General features: G+C 33.7%; 1 protein-coding gene across 1 annotated transcript; it reads left to right on the forward strand.

Moving 5' to 3' along the window:
* Positions 1-8,305: 8,305 nt before the first annotated feature.
* LOC145611308 (heptahelical transmembrane protein 1-like) lies at positions 8,306-11,167 on the forward strand. The gene is made up of 4 exons (XM_081666628.1): positions 8,306-8,889; positions 9,041-9,130; positions 10,190-10,247; positions 10,345-11,167. The coding sequence occupies exons 1-4, from the start codon at positions 8,636-8,638 to the stop codon at positions 11,008-11,010; spliced, it is 1,068 nt and encodes a 355-aa protein (XP_081522754.1). The 5' UTR covers positions 8,306-8,635; the 3' UTR covers positions 11,011-11,167.
* The last annotated feature ends 8,065 nt before the right edge of the window (positions 11,168-19,232 follow it).

Raw genomic sequence — 19,232 nt, forward strand, 5'->3', positions numbered from 1 at the left:
TAACATTTTTTTTTTTTTTAATTTTTGATATCATATTAAAGGCTAACGTCATAATTATGTTCACATTGAGCATTTAAGCATATAAATTTGGTGAAGAAAAGTTGTTTTAATATTATTTTTGTAACCAAAAGTAAGAAGTAACAATAATGTTGAAGTTATTCTTATTTTTGTTCTTAGTTTTTTGCTTAGCCAACTTTCAATACATTGAAGGTTGGAGTATGGGGCCGGGAGATTATCAAGTTGTAATCGTGAATGGATTGAACGATATTTTATGGGTGCATTGCAAATCGGGTGATAAAGATCTACAACTTCAAAAACTTCCCAAAAGTGGAAACTACTCGTTCGATATTCATTCTAGTATGGTCATACAACGCCTCTATTTTTGTGGTTTAACTTGGGATGATCATGGACGCAAGGTATTCGATGCATTCGTCGATGAACAAGAATTCGTCGATAGACAATGTGGTGGACGTCATTGTATTTGGAAAGCTCAAGATGATGGTATATATTTGTACAATATATACAAAGCCAAGTACTTTAAGAAATATAAATGGGACAAATATTTATTTAAAGCTAATAAAATAAACTAAATTAATTAAGACCTCTTTGTATTAGGTAATTTACTATATCAAAAACTATAATAAATCTGATATTATTTTAATTAAAGCATCATTATCTTTCGTAATTATATTGATATTGCTTAATTTGAAGTAATTGTTTGGTTCGACTAAATCTGCATGTTAAAAGAGCTTGAAACATGTTAAAAGGAGCTTGAAATTTTATCTAGCCAAGCTATATGTGATTATGACGGTATAAATAAAAGACCAAAATCCTTTGAGAAAAACACTAGATTTCACTTTTTTGACGAAGTCTCAATTCGCCGATGTCATTTATTTATACTTTTACGTGTATAAAATTTGTGATATGGACTGCACCTTCAAAAGGTTGTGGTGCTACACGCACCCTTGACATAATTAATGGTATGGTGTTGTGGACAATTTCTCCTATAAAAAAATAAATAAGAAACAAAAGGAAAGTATGTATACAAAGCCATAAAGAATTCAACCATATGAAAGATAACAAAGAAAAATTAACGAACCAAAATTTCATATTATTTGGATTTTATTATAATATAAAAGCAAGCATATAATAATTAGGCAAAAACCTATTACAAAAATCAATTCCAAGGGAAAAATTCATCAGATCCTCCACTGTAAGTACTAACACTAGTTAAACCCTTTTGTTCAACTTTCCAAGGAACATCTCCACAACACCTCGAATGATCTCTATCATACTCGTAAACATCGATTGTTTTTGAAGCACCACTCCAAGCAAAATTACAAAAAAAGACGGTATTTCCTAAAAAGCTAGGCTTGAAATTAATATGAAATGCTTGTCCATTACTTAGGACTTGTTTACCAAGATCATCGTCCTTTGATTGGCAATGTAAGTTGAGGTTTTCATTCAACAGATTCGTTATTGTCACGGTTGTGTGGGGCCTAGTAATACACGTTTTGTTAAGGTCGATCTTTTGGTTTCCATTTGGGTCACTTATTATAACACGTGATGCAGATACGGGTGCAAAGGTGACAAATAGGGTGAGGGTTAGTGATGCTAACAAAATGAACGAACTTGCAAAATTGGCCATCTTTTTGTGTTTTTCCTATGATCGTGCTTAGAGGTTTAAGGTTGTTTATGAATTAAAGCTTTAGCGAGTGACATATATATATATAAGAAGAAGAACTCACACCGATGAATTATTATAGTAAATACAAAAACATTACTTAATATTCATACTTTAAATTTTGGAAATAAAGTAAGATTCATGTATATTTTTATGATATTCCCTAACATTTTAGGTAATTATTATACGAAATACACGAATGATTGTTAGTTGTTTACTTAATATGAAGGATTGCTTTACATATTACTATGTTGCCTAGTTTAACGTATAGATATATAAGGTTTTCTTTGTCAATTTAAGTATTGTCTATTGGCTAATAAATATGTTGATATATATAAAAATTTCCATGTTCAATGGAAGCAAAACTCTAATTTCCATAAGATGAGAAAATAAGGAAAAAAAATAAAAATGTGTGCTATATTCTAATTTCCATAAGAAGAAAAATTCATACTGATACGAGTGATAACTATTATTTTAGTAAATAGTATAAGTATTATTTTTATACTAAAAAATTTCGCTTAAATTTGGAAATAAAGTATTTACACCTCTTTAGCGTACATATGTTTTTTTGTCAATTTAATTATTGTCTTTTGGCTAATAAATATATTACTCCGTATTGTTTATAAATTTCTATGTTTTTTTTTTTTTGGACAAATTTCTATGTTTAGTGGAAGCAAATCTCTCGAAAATCCTAACTAGGGAAAAAGATGGTAAGAAGGGAAAATGAGGGGAAATAAAATTACGTTTCTGCGCTTTTAGACATGATTGATAATTGGGCTGATATCATAGTCTGTTAGTAGGCCGTAAATCTAACCTAAAGTGCCCAATACAATTTTGGACCGGATATTTAGTTGGCTTATTATTTTCAAGAGTTCTAAAACCAAAGGTATTGTTTATAGTATCGTTCAAAAAAAAAAAAAAAAAAAAAGGTTATTGTTGCAAATTTGAAGATACACCATGGTGCAACTAGAAATAGGTGCACCACGCCTATACTTTTGAACATTTAGTAAAAAATTCTGAACACTTGTAAATTTTGAACACGCAGTAAAAACATCTGAACATTGCAAATTTTGAACATTTAGTTAAAAAATTTGAACAATCGCAATATATCACGCTTATACTTTTGAACATTTAGTTAAAAAAATCTGAACAATCGTGAATTTTGAACATTTAGTAAAAAAAATCTGAACATCGCAAATTTTGAACATTTAGCACAAAAATTTGAACAATCGCAATGCACCACGCCTATACTTTTGAACATTTAGTAAAAAAACATGACAATAAATTTTTTGAACATTTAGTAAAGACATCTGAACAATAGCAAATTTTGAATTATTACAAGTTAGACAAATTTTGAAAGAAGTTTGTCTAACTCGTAATAATTTTATAATATAAACTGAAAATTTACTGTATACAAAATGAACATTTTCTTTATAAAATATGAACATAAAAATTGCATGTTTATGTTCAGTTTTTGTGACGTGTTCATATATTTTTACCAAATGTTCATTTTTTTGTAAAATGTTCAAATTTTTTTACTTAATGTTCAAAAGTATAGACGTGGTGCACCTATTTCTATGTGCAGCATGGTGCACATAATACTAATTGGGTTATTGTTTATAGTATTTATTTGACACTACTCCTTTCATCCTTTTATTTAGTTCGTTTCTTATATTTCACGGGTTTAATGTAAATGAAGGAAATATAAAATTATGTGTATACATTGGAAATAATTATAAAGAGTATAAATTGATTAATAGATACAGACACTTAATTTTAATTCACTTAGTTAGAAAAGCAGACACTTAATAAAGTGACAGAGGAAGCAAATGCTAATGTTGATTTTTTTTTCTTTTTTGAGTAAAGATGAGCATGAATTGGCTATAGATTGGATAAAGCGAATAAGCGAAATAGATCTTATAAGCCAACTCGAAATGTAGCCGAACCCAAAAAGTAAGGGCCTGTTCACATTTACTTAATTTCAGTTCAGTTCAATTCAGCTCCAATCAGTTCAGTTCAGCTCCAATCAGTTCAGTTCAGTTCAGTTCAGTTTAGTTCAGCTCTTAATTTCCCTCTTATATAAAATATTCATTTCAGCTCCAATCAGTTCAGTTCAGCTCCAATCAATTCAGTTCAGTTCAGTTCAGCTCTGTTCAGTAAATGTGAACAGACCCTAAGCCAGCCTAGCGTAAAACTAAATGGTTCAAAAGATTATTTGGATGAAGTACCTTAAATTGACGTCACTCAAAAAGTCAATTGAAAATTCAAAACTAATGTGTAATCAAGCTAATTTGACCTATTCAAATCGAGCTAATAGTAGTGACCTAGTGAGAATGAGTGACACAAACAATGGTACATTATTTTGCCTTAGTATGAAGATATTATTTTTCTTTTCCCCACAAATGAGTATGAAGATTTTATTTTATTTTCCCACAAATGAGTATGATATCATATCATTCATGTATTTATGATGGATTATTGTTAGAGGTTTGGAGTTGCCAAAGGATAAACATTTCTGTTACAAAAAATATAAATTGAATGGACACGTGTCCCCAAAGACATCAAAAAGTAGTTAAAGTAGCCCATTTCCTGTTAATTTGCATGCATATATTGAACGTTGACAAATAAAGTAGGTATGTAGAGCAGTAGAGGTAATACTACACCGTATTACGTATCTCTTGAAATTAATACAGATGATCTTCCCCAACCAAAAAATATCATGCACCTATTGCTAGACTTCCTCCATCTCTTTATTTGTTACTTTGTTTGGTCACATACATACACATTTAATTGATTTAGTTGAATATTGATAGAGAATGAAGCCCAAAAAACCATGACAATAATTTTAAATAGAATTTATCATTAATTAAGCAAAATATGGCTGGGCATGTCAATCCTATGGTCGTTTACACTAATCCTTTATATTGTGAACATGGTTCATATATACAAGAATTTGTGTATCTTAATTATTATGCTCAAAACTTTCTCTCTTTAACGTACGTGCACTAGTATATAAAAATTAAATTATTTTTTCTAATCACGCATTATTTATTGACAAAACATGTAGAGGAAATTAGAGAGAGCCTCGGCCCTCATAAATTTCGAAATTAGAGGAAAACTTTCTCTCTTTAACGTACATGCACTAATATTAAAGTTTTTACTTGGTCCCTCCATAAGTCAAATGAAAAATTCGTTCCCTCTAAATAATTTTTTTTTGGTTAGTGTAGTTGAGCATGCATAATGCTTAATATTCCTATTTTAATTTCCTTGCTTAATCCTTTTTATATGCAAGGTGTTTTACCTTTTTATTCAAGGTCCTTAACTCCTTACTACAACAATTAACATTCACGAATCACAAAGTATATTCAAATCCCTTGGTGCCACATTATTACTAAAAAAAAAAATAAAAAATTAAGAAGGTGCTTATAACATTAGCAAATATTACATTAGCAAATATTAAGCCGGTTAGCTAGCTAGGTAACATTATTCACTTGATTTGTCTCAATTAACTGAACTTAATTGATATGAACTTTTTAATATAAACTTGAATAGCTTCTTAGAATTATCGTAGTTGTAAAATGAATTTAAATTAGATAATTCTTATTTGAACTTAGTTTAAAAAGTCTTACATGCATGTCAAATTGGATAAAGAAGCTTGAAACATTAAAAATAGAATACATATAGATGTAACATAGACACTTTTCAACTATGTTTGCGATGACTCCTTAAAATTTTGTGCTTGTTAATCTTCCCAGTTCCCACCAAGGGTTTACTGATAAAGTATAAAACATATTTTTAGACTTCACCCATTAGCTTATAAGTTTTTGGTTGAGATAGTCCTCTAACATTAACTACTATTAGTATTACATATATAGTCAAAGTTAAAAAAAAAATGAGTCTTTGTTAAATTGTACATATACTCCGTACGTACAAAACTTAAAAATTTGGAAAAAGACCTAGCGACCGGGTCGTCGGGGTGGGGGGGGGGGGGGGGGGAGACTATGAGCTAGTAGCTAGCCAAAAAAATTCAAAGTTGTAGTCCTGTATGATGATCAAGTACAGTACAAATGGATAATCCAGCTGTCTTAGTTGTCAATCATCATCAAATGATACACAACGAACCAAGTGAACCAACTAACTATCTAATACTCTTACTATGTGTAGTAGTAATGAATTTATATGGTGGACCATCATATTTCAGTGTATGTCTTTGCTCTTTACAGAATATCATGAGTGTTGAAGACAATAACAAGTAACTACCATTATTTGACAAATTCATTTATTTTCAATTTTTTTTAAGGGAGAAAGAATCATATTTGACGGCTGTTTATTGTTTCATTTATACTCCGTACAATAAAGAAACAATTTTTACGCGCATGAGCTTTTAATTGTGATGCTGCATTATTTAATCGAGTTGTTACTCGGAAGTTGGAGTTTTTGTTTTGTACAACCGATTTACGAACATTGCTACATTTACCCATAAGGTAGATAACTCATTACCTACAATAAGAGTCGAGACTCAAGAGGTGCTAATAAATATTTAAATGTGTTGAATTGAAATCATTTACATAATACTAGTAGAAGTTTATGTGAATGTCCATATTTTGACTTAAAAAAATCACGGGCTATTATTTATATATAATTTTATTTATTTTGTCGTAAGTCTTTGATCAATCAATTGAATGTTACATCGAGAAAGACCTTAAGGAATCAAATATAGCTAGAGGTCTTTTAGGCGTTGAGAGTACAATTTCATAATCGTATCTCTATTCTCAAGTACTCCATGTATATAGGCTCATGCTTTATCTGTTCACAATTTACTTATTGATAAGTAGAAATATTAACCATGAAGTATATGCATTAATATATGTGATATAAGACATGTCAATTAATTTATTAGAACAAATGAAGTGGGATTTTTGGCCTCATTTAATTTATTGACTATCTATCAAAACATGTTAGTCAAATGTTGTTAGTGAGCACTTAAATAGACTCTTCATCTCAATGAAATAATCTTGACATACTCACTAGGTATAATTGTGTCATATCTCATGTGTCCTTAATCACATTATACTTCATCCCACTCTAAACTAAATTTGACACCTATGTCCTACCATGATACATTCATTTAAATACTTTAAATAAATTATGCGTATTATTAGTTATCAAGATTAATCATTTGCATAATGCAATTATGGCAGAGAACGAAGATGTGTGGTAGGAGATTTTGACAAGAATATATTCTATAAGCGTGATTTTGAAAATAAAGATGTGTGGAGTGTAGTAAATGATATCAGCAAACGTGTCCAATTAAAGTCGAACAATAATTAAAAAAACGATGGAGTGAACCTTTCCTATTTCTAACAAAAAGGTTGAATGCAGGTGGTTTAGGGATACACCTAGTAAGCTGGTAGAGTAATCGAACTAGTGTTGCTAATACGTGACGTTAGGAAAGAGTCAATGCGAGTCGGTCATCCCATTAAGAGGCGGCCAAAAAATGGGGAAGTCCTAAAACGAAAAGATGGTGAACTTCTAAAAGTAGTTGGCGGTTATAAGACCATAGGAACAGGGATGTCATGAGTAAGGTCAAAGCTTTCTCGGTCCAACATGGTAAGTAAAATTAATTTTTTGACCCGTTCGATGCATAAATTGTAAATTATGAATTAGAAATAACAAATTACTTGTGTCGACCGTGTTTTATTGTACGGAGTGTTTTTCTTAAGGAAGCATTGATGTGTTTAGTCGAGTGATTTTTTTTTTTTTTTTTTTTTTTTTGGGGTTAGGTTAGTTGGGAGAGAAATTTATGAGCAATGTAATATAATAAACGAAATCAAACCGATTAGAAAATGAAAGAATTGACATTGAACTTCTATATTAAATTAATGATAAGACAACAATTTATTTTTAAAGAAAGATATGGAAGGAAAAATGCAATGCTAGTGATTGTGATTTTAAATAGATGACACCAAATAAGTAAAAAAAAAAAGATGGCCTATGAGTTGTGTTATCTTGACTTTATTTGACCGGTTTATCAACTATTAATGTATCACTTTTAAATAAAGTACATTCTACGATTGATTGATTTTTGTCTTAAGCTCTTAATCCGTTCTCCTCATGATTCTCCACCATCTACCAAATCCATAAACTATAGCCTCGATCCATTTACCACTTCTACTATAAACGACATCCTTTAAAAAAGTACTCGTAAATGTTTACAGTAACCTAGAATTTCTCCACAAGATCGATAATCATTTATACCTTTACAAGTTACTCCATTACAAACTTACTTTCAAAGACAAAAACAACAATAATCCTCCTCTTAAGGTGCTTCTAAGCATCTTCATAACCTTGCTTAAAAATGCTGACCAAACAAATGGCCAAAGTCCAAAGGTGCGTGTACACAAGCTTGGTCAATAAGTAGTCACAACTTATGGCAACCAAAAATTTTTAAAAAAAGTTGCATAAAATTAAAGACAATCTATCTAAAATCTAAATTATTAAGTAAGTTGGTTGTGTTCTTCTTAAGGGAGGTGACCCAAACATTTATTGCTGACCTAACCATATAATATAAATTTCATACACATTCTTTTCATATATTATTATATATAGTCTCATAAATAAAAAGCCTGTAAATCACTGGAATAATATAAAACTACTACTACTACCTTCACAACTAATAACCTCTATTAAATGCAATTTTGCTAGAAATGTTTGTTTATTTTTCTTTTTTATTTCAACACATTGTAGTTGCGTCATCTCTTACAAATACCCCAATATAAAACTGACACTTTCATTCATCTTACCCACATCTTCTCTCAACAAACTACCCAACTTAGGAGAGAGAAAATCTGGGATTTTTTTGTTTTATTGAATACCCATTTTCCCATCTTTCTGATCAAACAAGAAAACAAAAAAAAATCACAAATTTTGTGTTTTTTGGTGTGATTTTCGATGTGTTCTGCAAGAAACAGGGGAAAACAGGGGAAAACAATGGAAAATGGGAATAATTTCTGTGAAAACAGCAAAAAATGCAACGAAAAATATGGTCAAAAGAGTAAAAATTGCAGGCTTTTGAGCTTTCATGAGTTGCCTGATTATATGAAAGATAATGAGTTTATTCATAAGTATTATAGAGCTGAATGGCCTTTAAAACAAGCTTTTTTTAGCTTGTTTCAATGGCATAATGAGACCCTTAATGTTTGGACGTGAGTAACACATTCTTTCTTTTTGTTTTTTATTTTTTTTTCAAACGGTTCTTTATAACGATTCATGTTAGCCGACCCATATCATTTTGGGACTTCGGCTTTGTTGTTTATGGTTTGATTTTGATGGTGTTTTTTGGGTTTGATTTTGCAGGCATTTACTTGGATTTATTCTGTTTGTGGGATTGACTGTTGTAAATGCAGCCCATGTGTCACAAGCCGTTGATCTTTTTGGAATTTTTAGGTATTTTTTTAATCATTTTTTATCATTTTGTTTGCTTTTTTAATTCTATCTAAGGTTGAAATTGACTAAATTAGCTGAATTTTATCTCATGAGTTGTTCTGATTTCACATTATTTTTAGTTAATTTAAGAACCAGTGAAGTTCATAGAGTAGAATTAGTAATCCAAGTTCAATTTTGTTGGGAAAATTTCAAAGTGAAACTATTAGATCACCTAGATGTTGAATTTTTGAATTACATTTACATATGGAGCGATGATAAAACACTCTTAGGGATCATACGCTTTAGTCCAATCTCGAAGTAGTATTTTTCATATTATGGAATATTCGCAACTAGATTGATTGAAGGGTAATATTGGAATAAACACGTTTGAATCTATCAGATGCAAGGATCAACTAGGATTTTCTCGAAATCAGTGATTCATTCTTTTATTCGACGGTGGGACTCCCAAATATTTTAATCACTTTTAATATACATCAAAATTCCAAATCTAAGTCATGCATAAATGTATTATCTTAACATATATCACCACTATTAAGGATTACAAGTAATGTAGTAGCAAATAATAAAAAATAATTCTTGTATATATGCTTCTTTTAGTCTAAAAATTGACTTATTAGGGTGGTTGTTAATTGTTAAACCATACTTAACTAAGTATTATTTAATTTACAATCTACTTAGTATCTTGTAGTTTTTGTGGTCTCTGAGTAGGTAAACCTACTTAGGTTGTTCATCTCCATGTAATTAGAAACTCGTTCAAGTTTTCGCGTGTTAATAATATTAATAATCCACCGTTTAGCAAGAAATTCATAGTTTTAGCAATAACTTCTTCATGTAATGTAACACAATAGAGTAACAAAGTAGGTAACGAAGACGAAGCAACAAATTAAACTACTCACATTTTTCTTGTAACAGAAAACAATATTGCTGTCAATCCTAAAAACATACTTACACTTCATTCACAATTATGGCAATGTACTATTAGCTTTTAATTTGCTTGCTACTTCAAAAAATTTATGGAATATGAACTTGATTTTCTCGTCAATTTCTTGAATATTTCAGGACTTTTCCCTCAGGAACAGATACAAATTCATCCCATGATTCGACTAAACTCTTTATGGTAAGCAAATTTCATGGTTCACCTACATTTATTTCTTTCGATTTTACTTGTAATAAGGAACTGGTTTTCTTATCTTGTTTACGATTATTGGTTTCAGGGTGTTACAAACATGGTTAACTTGGAGAACATAGCTCATCAAGGAGCTAATCATATAGTGACAGAAGCAGTAAGATGGCCATTTTATGTATACTTAGCTGGCTCAATGTTCTGCCTTCTTTCGAGCAGTGTATGCCATCTCTTCTGCTGTCACTCCCACGACATGAACCTATGGCTCCTACGAATGGACTACACCGGGATCACTGTCATGATCATAACTTCGTTCTTCCCTCCAATTTACTACATCTTTCAATGCCAACCCCTATGGCAGATTACCTATCTTGCAGGGATCTCTATCTTTGGTGCATTCACAATCGCGACCCTACTATCTTCTACCCTGTCATCAGGAAAATGTCGTGCCTTTCGTGCTATTCTCTTCGTGTCCATGGGCTTATTCGGGCTTATCCCTGCAGTACATGCTTGTGTCTTGAATTGGAATAACCCAAGAAGGAATCTGACTCTTGCATATGAGTCTGCTATGGCCTTGTCTTACCTTATTGGGACCGGATTCTACGTGAGTCGTATCCCAGAGAGGTGGAGGCCTGGTTGGTTTGATCTTGCAGGTCACAGCCATCAGATTTTTCATGTGTTCGTGCTGTTGGGTGCACTCGCTCACTACGGTGCTGCCCTGCTTTTCATGGAGTACAGAGACGCGGTTGGATGTTGATAATCACCCCATAAAGTAACCTTGGGTTCACCTTCATTTATTCATCTTCATTATATTCTATAATTTATTGTAAGCTTGATTAAATATTTGAAATTTTCATAGGATTTGTAGATAAACAAAAATTATTATTATTCATTTATTAGCTGTTCAAGGCTCTGATGAGTAGTTCAGCAACACAACATTTGCTTATATATCTGTTGTAATCTATAACAACTAGGAAATCCAAGACAAGAAGCAATTGTACGATACTTGTTTCAGTTGTATGTATAAATTTGTTGCACAATCACACGAATTTTATCGAATTCAGTTAATTAATTAGTTGTATTGAACTCAAGGCATGACTTAACTTACAAGTTACAATCCCGCCTTGCATCAACTGCAAGAACTCGAGACATGACTCTACAATCCCTTTAACATTGCCTTGCAGCACATTGCCTTGCATCTACTGCAAGAACTCGAGGCATGACTCTACAATTCCTTTAGCATTACATTGCATCTACTTAGTGCAAGAAGTCGAGGCATGACTCAACGACGAGCATGACTATGTTTAATCCTACAGCAACGATGCTTCCCTAGTTCTTCAATCAGAAAAACAGAAGTCAGAAACTCCTCCCCAAACTCAGAAAACGCCTCGAGTTTAGCCATCTCCTTACCCTCAATCATGACGTTCAACTCTTCAGCCCACTCAGGAAACAACCCTGCAAACCCATCTTCTTCCAATAGCGCCTTTGCTGTCTCCAAATTCTTCGGCGCCATAGCAAACTTCTCCATCTGAAAAAACCTGTTATAACTAGGCTTTAAACCCACCCACTTTATCTCAATTTTAGCTCCATACATTGTAGCCTTTTTCTTCCATTCACCACCAAATTGTCTTTGCAATTTCGGAGGGAACTCGACTAATGGGTGTCTAAGGAACGCTAGGACCTTCAACGAGCACGGATCACAATCCGTAAGAGCACATATAGGAACATCAATCAAATCGGCCTTAAGCTTCCTAAGGAAGCAATAAGTAGCTAAATCGCGCTCCCCTTTTACAACCACACAACGTGTGTTACTCTTCTGATGAAAGTCAAAACGTGTCAACAAATTTTCCAACCCTCCTTCACCTCCAAGCCATAAGATCACAAACTTAATCTTGGAATCCTTGACAAATTCAATGCAAGAAAGACCCTCCGGCATAGGGATAGGAGTCCCGGGAGGGTCAATGGCATCGAAGATCATAGGCCTATTGCCGATTTTCTTGTACCTAAGCCCAAAGAAGGTTCCATACACACGCTTGGCGCGCAAGGGACCTATGTCATTGTATCGCGGGCCATCTCATCCTCGGAGTCCGTGTCTAGATGACCGTCCTCGAGGTCAGACAATCTACCTTTCTTTTTTTGTGGTGTTATAATAGAAGTTACAACCTCAACAAGAAAAGGTTGTGTAGGGTAATCCCATAGACTATTACACACACTTTCTAAGGTACAATCTTTGTAAGGCCCAAATTTAATTGTACCCCAAGAAACATTCATATTATTTATAGGTACTTTTGTAAGGGATTTAACATGATCACGTAAATTACCTATAGTGCAACCCCACTTAAGGTCTACAAGAAATTCCCTATCCGCCCCCACGAGTACGTGGAGGCGGAGGGTGAGGTAGATGGTGGGGTTGCGGTCAGAAAGACCACATTCGGAAAGAGAGACCGTGTCGAGGGGTTCGAGAGGGAGGAGAGGGCCATAAGGAGAGGTGAAGTGGTGGGATGTGGAGGAGGGTGAAGGGAGGAGGAGGAGTTGTTGATTTATAGGGATGTTATGTTTTTCTTGGACAAGTGTCTTGAGATCATTGATTGTGGCACGAGGTTCGAGGTTGGCTATGTATTCGGGTTTTCCGGCGGTGGTGGTTAAGGGTACTACGGTGATCTTCATCTTGGGTGGTGGAGAGGGGTTTTTGGTGTTTGAATGTTTCAAAAGAGGGGGATGCAAGGAGATTGAAGAGTTGTTTTTAGGTGTTTTTATAAGGTAATTAAGTCTTCGTTGACTTTTGGATTAAGTAATACTTGGAGACCAAGGCTTAAGAATTGGGAACATATCACAGATTTAGGATATGTTTTTATTTTTTATTTTTTTTGACAACCAGGATATGTTTTTATTTGACTTATTTTGTTTGAATTTATCTGAAATCATCTACTCCGTAATATATTTCATTTATGTGGTAAATTGGTAATTCAGCATGTTTAACAAATACAAAGTATTTTATCATATGATGGATTAAGCAAAACCAAATTATTATGATCGCATTAATTTTTAGGATCCAAATCTTTTCATCTAATTTCAAGTAATCTCCCTGTTCTCTTTTATCTTCTTATTATTACTTCGTGAACCACGAATACTAAGAAAATGAAAATTATGTAGAAAGTAACATCTACTTCAACCCAATGTTTTCAATTCTTCTCAGACTAAGCACTGGAGCTTACTCAAAAGCCGAAACCACCACGTCGAATAGATTTAGTATTCGGATACAGGAAAGAGTTAAAGAAAATTCACTATGCTGTACACTTCCATAAAATTACAACATGAAACAGGGAAAGAATCCAGGGGAGGGATTGAATAAGTGCAGCTAGTGCTCATTTCCCATACTAGCATTGGCATCTTTATTGTTACACACTTACACTTGGCCGGGTCGATGCTACTATTTGACAGTGGTAGTATAATTATATGATTATTATGCGACTAATCACTACTGAACCAACTGTAAATATTGTGATTCTGAATTATATCAAAAGCAGTACATGATGTTTCTGGGACTTAAACCATACAGCAGATTTCTGATCAGGCTTTGGAATTTCCGAGTTTTGTCACAATGGACTGGATTTCGGAACTGCTGCACCCTTCCCCCACCTCTCCGATATTGGGGCTGTCAAGCGACACAACATGTGTAAGAGGGTAGTTTCTGCTGGCATGGAGAGATTTAAATGCTTTATTACCCTTCATGATTACACTCTAATGAAATCCACCAAGCAAGCCTTCATATATAAGACCTAGATCTCTAAACATTTTCATATTTTTCCTCTCATTTTTTGATAACCTTTTGAGATTTCTGCCGTTAGAAAAGCAAGTAACAAAAGAGGAATTTTGGCTAAACTAAATGATGACAGTACAAGAAATGTACTCCCTCAGGCTACAAGCTTATTTCTTTTACTAATTTAGTGGTAAAAGGGTTAATAAGATCAAGTAAAATTAGTTCAGGAACACTAAATTTACCTAAGTTTGGGTAAATGAAGTTCACATAATATAAGGACTACCCAAATTCAATTTCCAATTAACATAAGGTTTGACAAGCTCATACTAAGGAAAAACAAGTGAATCGAACATATCCTCAGCAATTACACTAGAAAGTTAAATTAAGTATAGTATTTGTTAACTTAGCTCTGGGACATATTTTGGAGACGGTGAAAAGTCAAATGAAAACTATATCTAAAGACACAGGGAGTACTTGCTCTATCCGGACTTTAAGAAGAAATGGTAAAAAGTAATACTAGTAAAGTATATAAGGATCTGATGTTGATAAACGAATAAAGTATCATAATTGGGAAGAGAGATTACGGAAATATTAAAGTGATACTGAATTAAATAAAAACATCAATAACATAATAGTAAAATAGCCACCAAGAATGACATGTGTCTATTCATGGTGTAGTTTTTTTCCTCCAAATATATGTAAACGGAATTTTGATTATATAATGTTTTATTCTCACCATTTTTAGTATGAATCTACAACCCTTTCAAAAGCCACAACATGTGTTACTATTTCAAAGTAATAGTGTAGTGGCGGTTTTGCCCTTCCCTTTTTGGTAAATTACTTTTAGGCTTTACCCTTGTATAAAGAAAGGAAAAAAACTCCTAAAAATGTGTAATACCGCTTTTACCCCTCCCTTTTAGTGAGGTTAATTTCTTTAATTGTGAAAACAAAAAAGGAAAGTAAACAACAAAGGGGAAGAACATCGAGAATATTGTCCCCTTTTGTGTTGTTGACTTTTTTTGACCTTTTATTTAATTTATTAGAAAAATGGCAGAATTATTTAAGATTAAAACGAATTGATTATTTAAGGTTAATCGGGCTGCCATCTATGGAGCTTGTTTGGTTCCTTTATGTGGTAGGTTGGAAACGTTAGGAGAGTTATGGGGTGCTTTGATGTCCAGTTAATAGCGAATGGCCATTTGAGTTAAAGTCTGTCGATTTGATTTGTGTTGATTGATATATGAACAAATTTAATAGTAATGGTTATGAACAAATGTAATGGTAATAGTTAGGTGTGTGGGATGTTAATTCTAGCCATTCTAATTAAGGTTTGCTAATTTTATTTCTGTTGATTCATATGTGAATGTATTTAGGGGTGATTAATTCGGTGTGTGGGATGTTGGTTTCTTACTATAGAGATGACAATCTATTATTTTTACATGTAATCAGGACACCTTATTTTTAAAGTGAGTATTGTAATCCTTTAATTAAAAAAAAAATGTCACGTAAAAAACGTAACAAACAAAAAAAAAAATTCAATTAAAGGAAAAGATGATGGCAGTGGTGAGGGTCAGTGAGTTTGCTTGATTATGCTTGGGTGAGTTAGTGAGGTTGCTTGCTCTTGATGATATATAGTCTTCCTTGTTTTAAGGAGTCAAGTTAAGTGTTACTATTTTGGTCATTTGACCATCCATACATACCTTTGAATATGTACTATGGTCTTTGGCATTGGTATTGTTATGAGTGTTACTTATTAATGTAGCTTAGTGTGTAGGAGTTTAGCTAGCTTTTTTTTTTTCCCTTTTTTCCTTTTTTTTGTTTTTGTATTAGTTTTTTTTTTTTTTTTTTTTAAAAAAAAAATTGTGATCAAGTTATTTGGGTGCTTGTATATATATATGTGTAGGATAGCCTTGTTTCTGTAGAAAGAGATAATGTGCTCTGCATTCTGAGATTTAGTGGCTTGTGTTTTGCTTTTGCTCAGGACTGACAGAAAGGGTATACAGCAGATCCTTAGTTCTAGCCAAGAAATATTCAGGTAACTTAACTACTGCGACATATTTATGAGCTATGTTCTTCCTGGTGTAGTCTTTGCCTAACCACCAGCATTGTATGGACCCTGTCATACTAGAACTTCCAGTTATTTGCTATGCCAGAGAATTGATCAGCCATGACATTTGATGTTCCTATGCGTTACAGGAGTATGACAAGGACATAGTAGAATTCATAGTCTTTGTGGTTATAAATATATTGTGTTTGCTGTTGTTGTTTGCTTGTGACTGATGGTGTTTGGATAATGTTGATATATGCTTTGTTTGGTGCTGTGTTAATCTAATGGTGGCTTGTATTGATGGTGTCTATTTTGGTTGTGCTTTGTCTGTCTGTCTGTGATGCTTTTATAGCTTCATCGAAATAGGCTTATGTAGTTTTTGGATGCATGCACTGTGATGTGTTTGCTTTTACTGCTGTTTAGTCTGCTTTGGTGGCATGTTCTGTCGTATATTCTGCTATGTAGAATAGATGGTCATTATATATAAGCTTTATGTGTGCCTTTATGGCTGCCTTTTTTTGCTATTTTTGGGTTGGTTGCCTTGTCCATATTGTTGAAAGGATGTGTGTGTTGTGGTGTAGGACCAGCTGCTAGATACCAATTGATGTGAATAGTGTGGTGCTTTTTGGAGGGCTTTAGGGGGGGGGGGGGGGAGGGGGATGAGATAGAGGAGTAGAAAATTGTATTCAGAGTGTAGGAATCATAGTGTAGAGGGCTTGATATATTCCCTTGGCTATGGTCTAAGATTGTAGGTGTTTGTATGGTCATGTATGGTCATGTTTGGCTGGTCTTTGTTAGAGTGTGTGGTATAGGAGGTAGTTGCTGCTGTTAGGGAAATGATCATCTTCATTTGCACATATGTCTTATATTGTAATGTTTATTATTACACACTTAAATTAAGAGTCTCCCCCTATTTACAGGTGATGGATTTACCACCCACACAAGTAGTGATGCCTTTCCGTCCTCTCTTGAAGCAGATTACCAGTTATTTGAATTTCCCTGATCCAGATTACCAATTTGTTGATGAACCTGGAAGCATTGCTTGTGTGGTTGTTAAGACAGACTGTGGTCCCATCGCTTCTGTTTACATTGGTGGGTATACTAAGAGTATAGAAGAGTCTTGTGAGGTGGCTGCTAGAAAGGCTGTGTATGATCTCATGAAGAGATATGAAATAGTTATTGAGGATGTGACTTACCTAAGGAAGCAAATGTATGAGCGCTGTGGTCAGTTATTTTGGTTTAAGAAAGAAGAGCTTGAGCGAATTGAGAGGGAAGAACCCAAAATCAACATGTATGAAGATATTCCTACTGATCTTGGAAACCAACACAAGAAGATAGTTGTTGATTTTGTGGTCATCTTAAGGGCTATCTTTAGAGCAGTTGATATAAGGTGTACTCCGATTGAGACTATTGAACATTCTGCCAAGCAATACACTTCATGGTTTACTATCATGCCTCATCGAGATGGCATAGGATTTCGATGCCTATTTAGTGACTATGGTTCAACAGTGGCTGAAGCTAAGCAGAGCCTTGCTAGAAAGGCTGTTGATTACCTCACCGATGTCTTTAATCTTGTGATAGTGGATACTAACTATAAAGTGACAACGGCTAGGTTTGATGCTGTTTTGTGTACCTTGGAAAGGGAAAGCTATCTGAGTGTGAAGGAGCGTGTATTGGGAATTAAAGAGCAGCTTAAACCCTCTACAGTGCTTGTTGAGCAGGACTGTCTCACTCCTCTTGGACAGGAGTTTCAGGTGCCCGTATCCATCCCACCTGTTCTGCCTCCTAAGAAGCGTCTCCTGCGCCACATTTATGCAGAGACAACTCCTGTTGCTGATGTTGGCTGTGAAATGCACTCAGTATTTCCGATGTCAGAAGATTTCAATGGCTGTTTCAAGCGTGCAAAGTTGCTGAGGGACTAGATAGGCTAGGTGTAGGAATGGAAATAGAATGTGGTGCATGTCTTTTGTTTTGCTTCTTTTGCTGGGGTATTAGGTTATGTTGCTTTAGTAGTCTATGGTATCGGGTATGTGTAAGAACTAATCATGTATCACTTTCTGTTGGGAATAATAGCTAGGACTTTAGATTTAAGTATATAGTCAATTATGTAATGTAGTGACTTTGGTGATTCCCTCGCTTGTATGGATTATGCATCTGAATTTGCCTATATATTGAATTATATAATGCAGTTAAGTTTATTTTCGTATGGATTTGGTAATTGGTTTGCCTTTACATGTTATTGTAGCTTGCTACTTTACAGCATCTATTTTCATATAGATTTGGCAAATGATTTGCTTTTACAGATTATTATATCATGTTAGATTATAGTATACTCAGAATATTTTGTTGGTTAGTATTGCTTTTCTATTCATTTGTTTAGTAAAGTGATTGTTTTATTGCAGCCATCTGTTTCATGGGATTTCTTAGAAGTAGCTACACTTAAAGGTTATGGTTTTGAGTAGATAGAACCAACATATAAGCTCAGATATGAGTAAGTGCTCTAATATGTCTTCAGTTTGTTAGAATAGTGTTGTAGTGTTTTTTGTGGCCTTTATATGACAGCTGGTTGTAGATCGACTTTTACGAGAACCATCATCTTCGGGTGGATACAACACCAAACGCCTAAGGAATTTACAGACAGAAGCTCAGAGTAAAATAGAAAGGTATATCATAGATATACACTTAAAATTAACTTTTTTTTGGCCTGCATTTTAGGGTTGTTAGCTGTTTAGGTAGCAATGCTTTTACCTTGGAGTTGAATCATTCTCTATAGGTTCTGTATTCATCAAGAATTATGTGGACAGGATATGCAGCATCATAAGTAGCTTTATGTAATCTATGAACTGTGTAGACTGGCTGATCAAGGCCATTGACAAGGAAAAAAAAAACGATTCTCATCATACGAATTACTTTTTCCTAGGATTCAAACGCAGCCTGCTGCTAAGGGTGCAAAGATACCACGTACAAGGCATCCTGTCATGAGTAATTACATTTAATCTCAATTTTACAGTCTTTGTTGTGTATTGTCCTTTTGAATTCATTAATCTATATGTGAATGTTTCGAAATATGCTATGGTGAGCAGAGGTCCCTGATGCTGTAATTGGCCAGAAACTACCTGCAGAGGCCTATAAACTTCCCCAGCCAACTCGATGCTGCAAGTGTAGGGCGCTT

The sequence above is a fragment of the Chenopodium album genome, chromosome 24, assembly GCF_948465745.1.
Source record: "Chenopodium album chromosome 24, dcCheAlbu1.1, whole genome shotgun sequence".
NCBI classification, from domain to species: Eukaryota; Viridiplantae; Streptophyta; class Magnoliopsida; order Caryophyllales; family Amaranthaceae; genus Chenopodium; species Chenopodium album.

Coding starts and splice junctions, on each gene's coding strand:
- LOC145611308 (XM_081666628.1), top strand. CDS start 8,636: ATGTGTTCTGCAAGAAACAGGGGAAAACAGGGGAAAACAATGGAAAAT. Junction 8,890..9,040: donor GAGACCCTTAATGTTTGGAC/GTGAGTAACACA, acceptor TTGATTTTGCAG/GCATTTACTTGGATTTATTC. Junction 9,131..10,189: donor GATCTTTTTGGAATTTTTAG/GTATTTTTTTAA, acceptor TGAATATTTCAG/GACTTTTCCCTCAGGAACAG.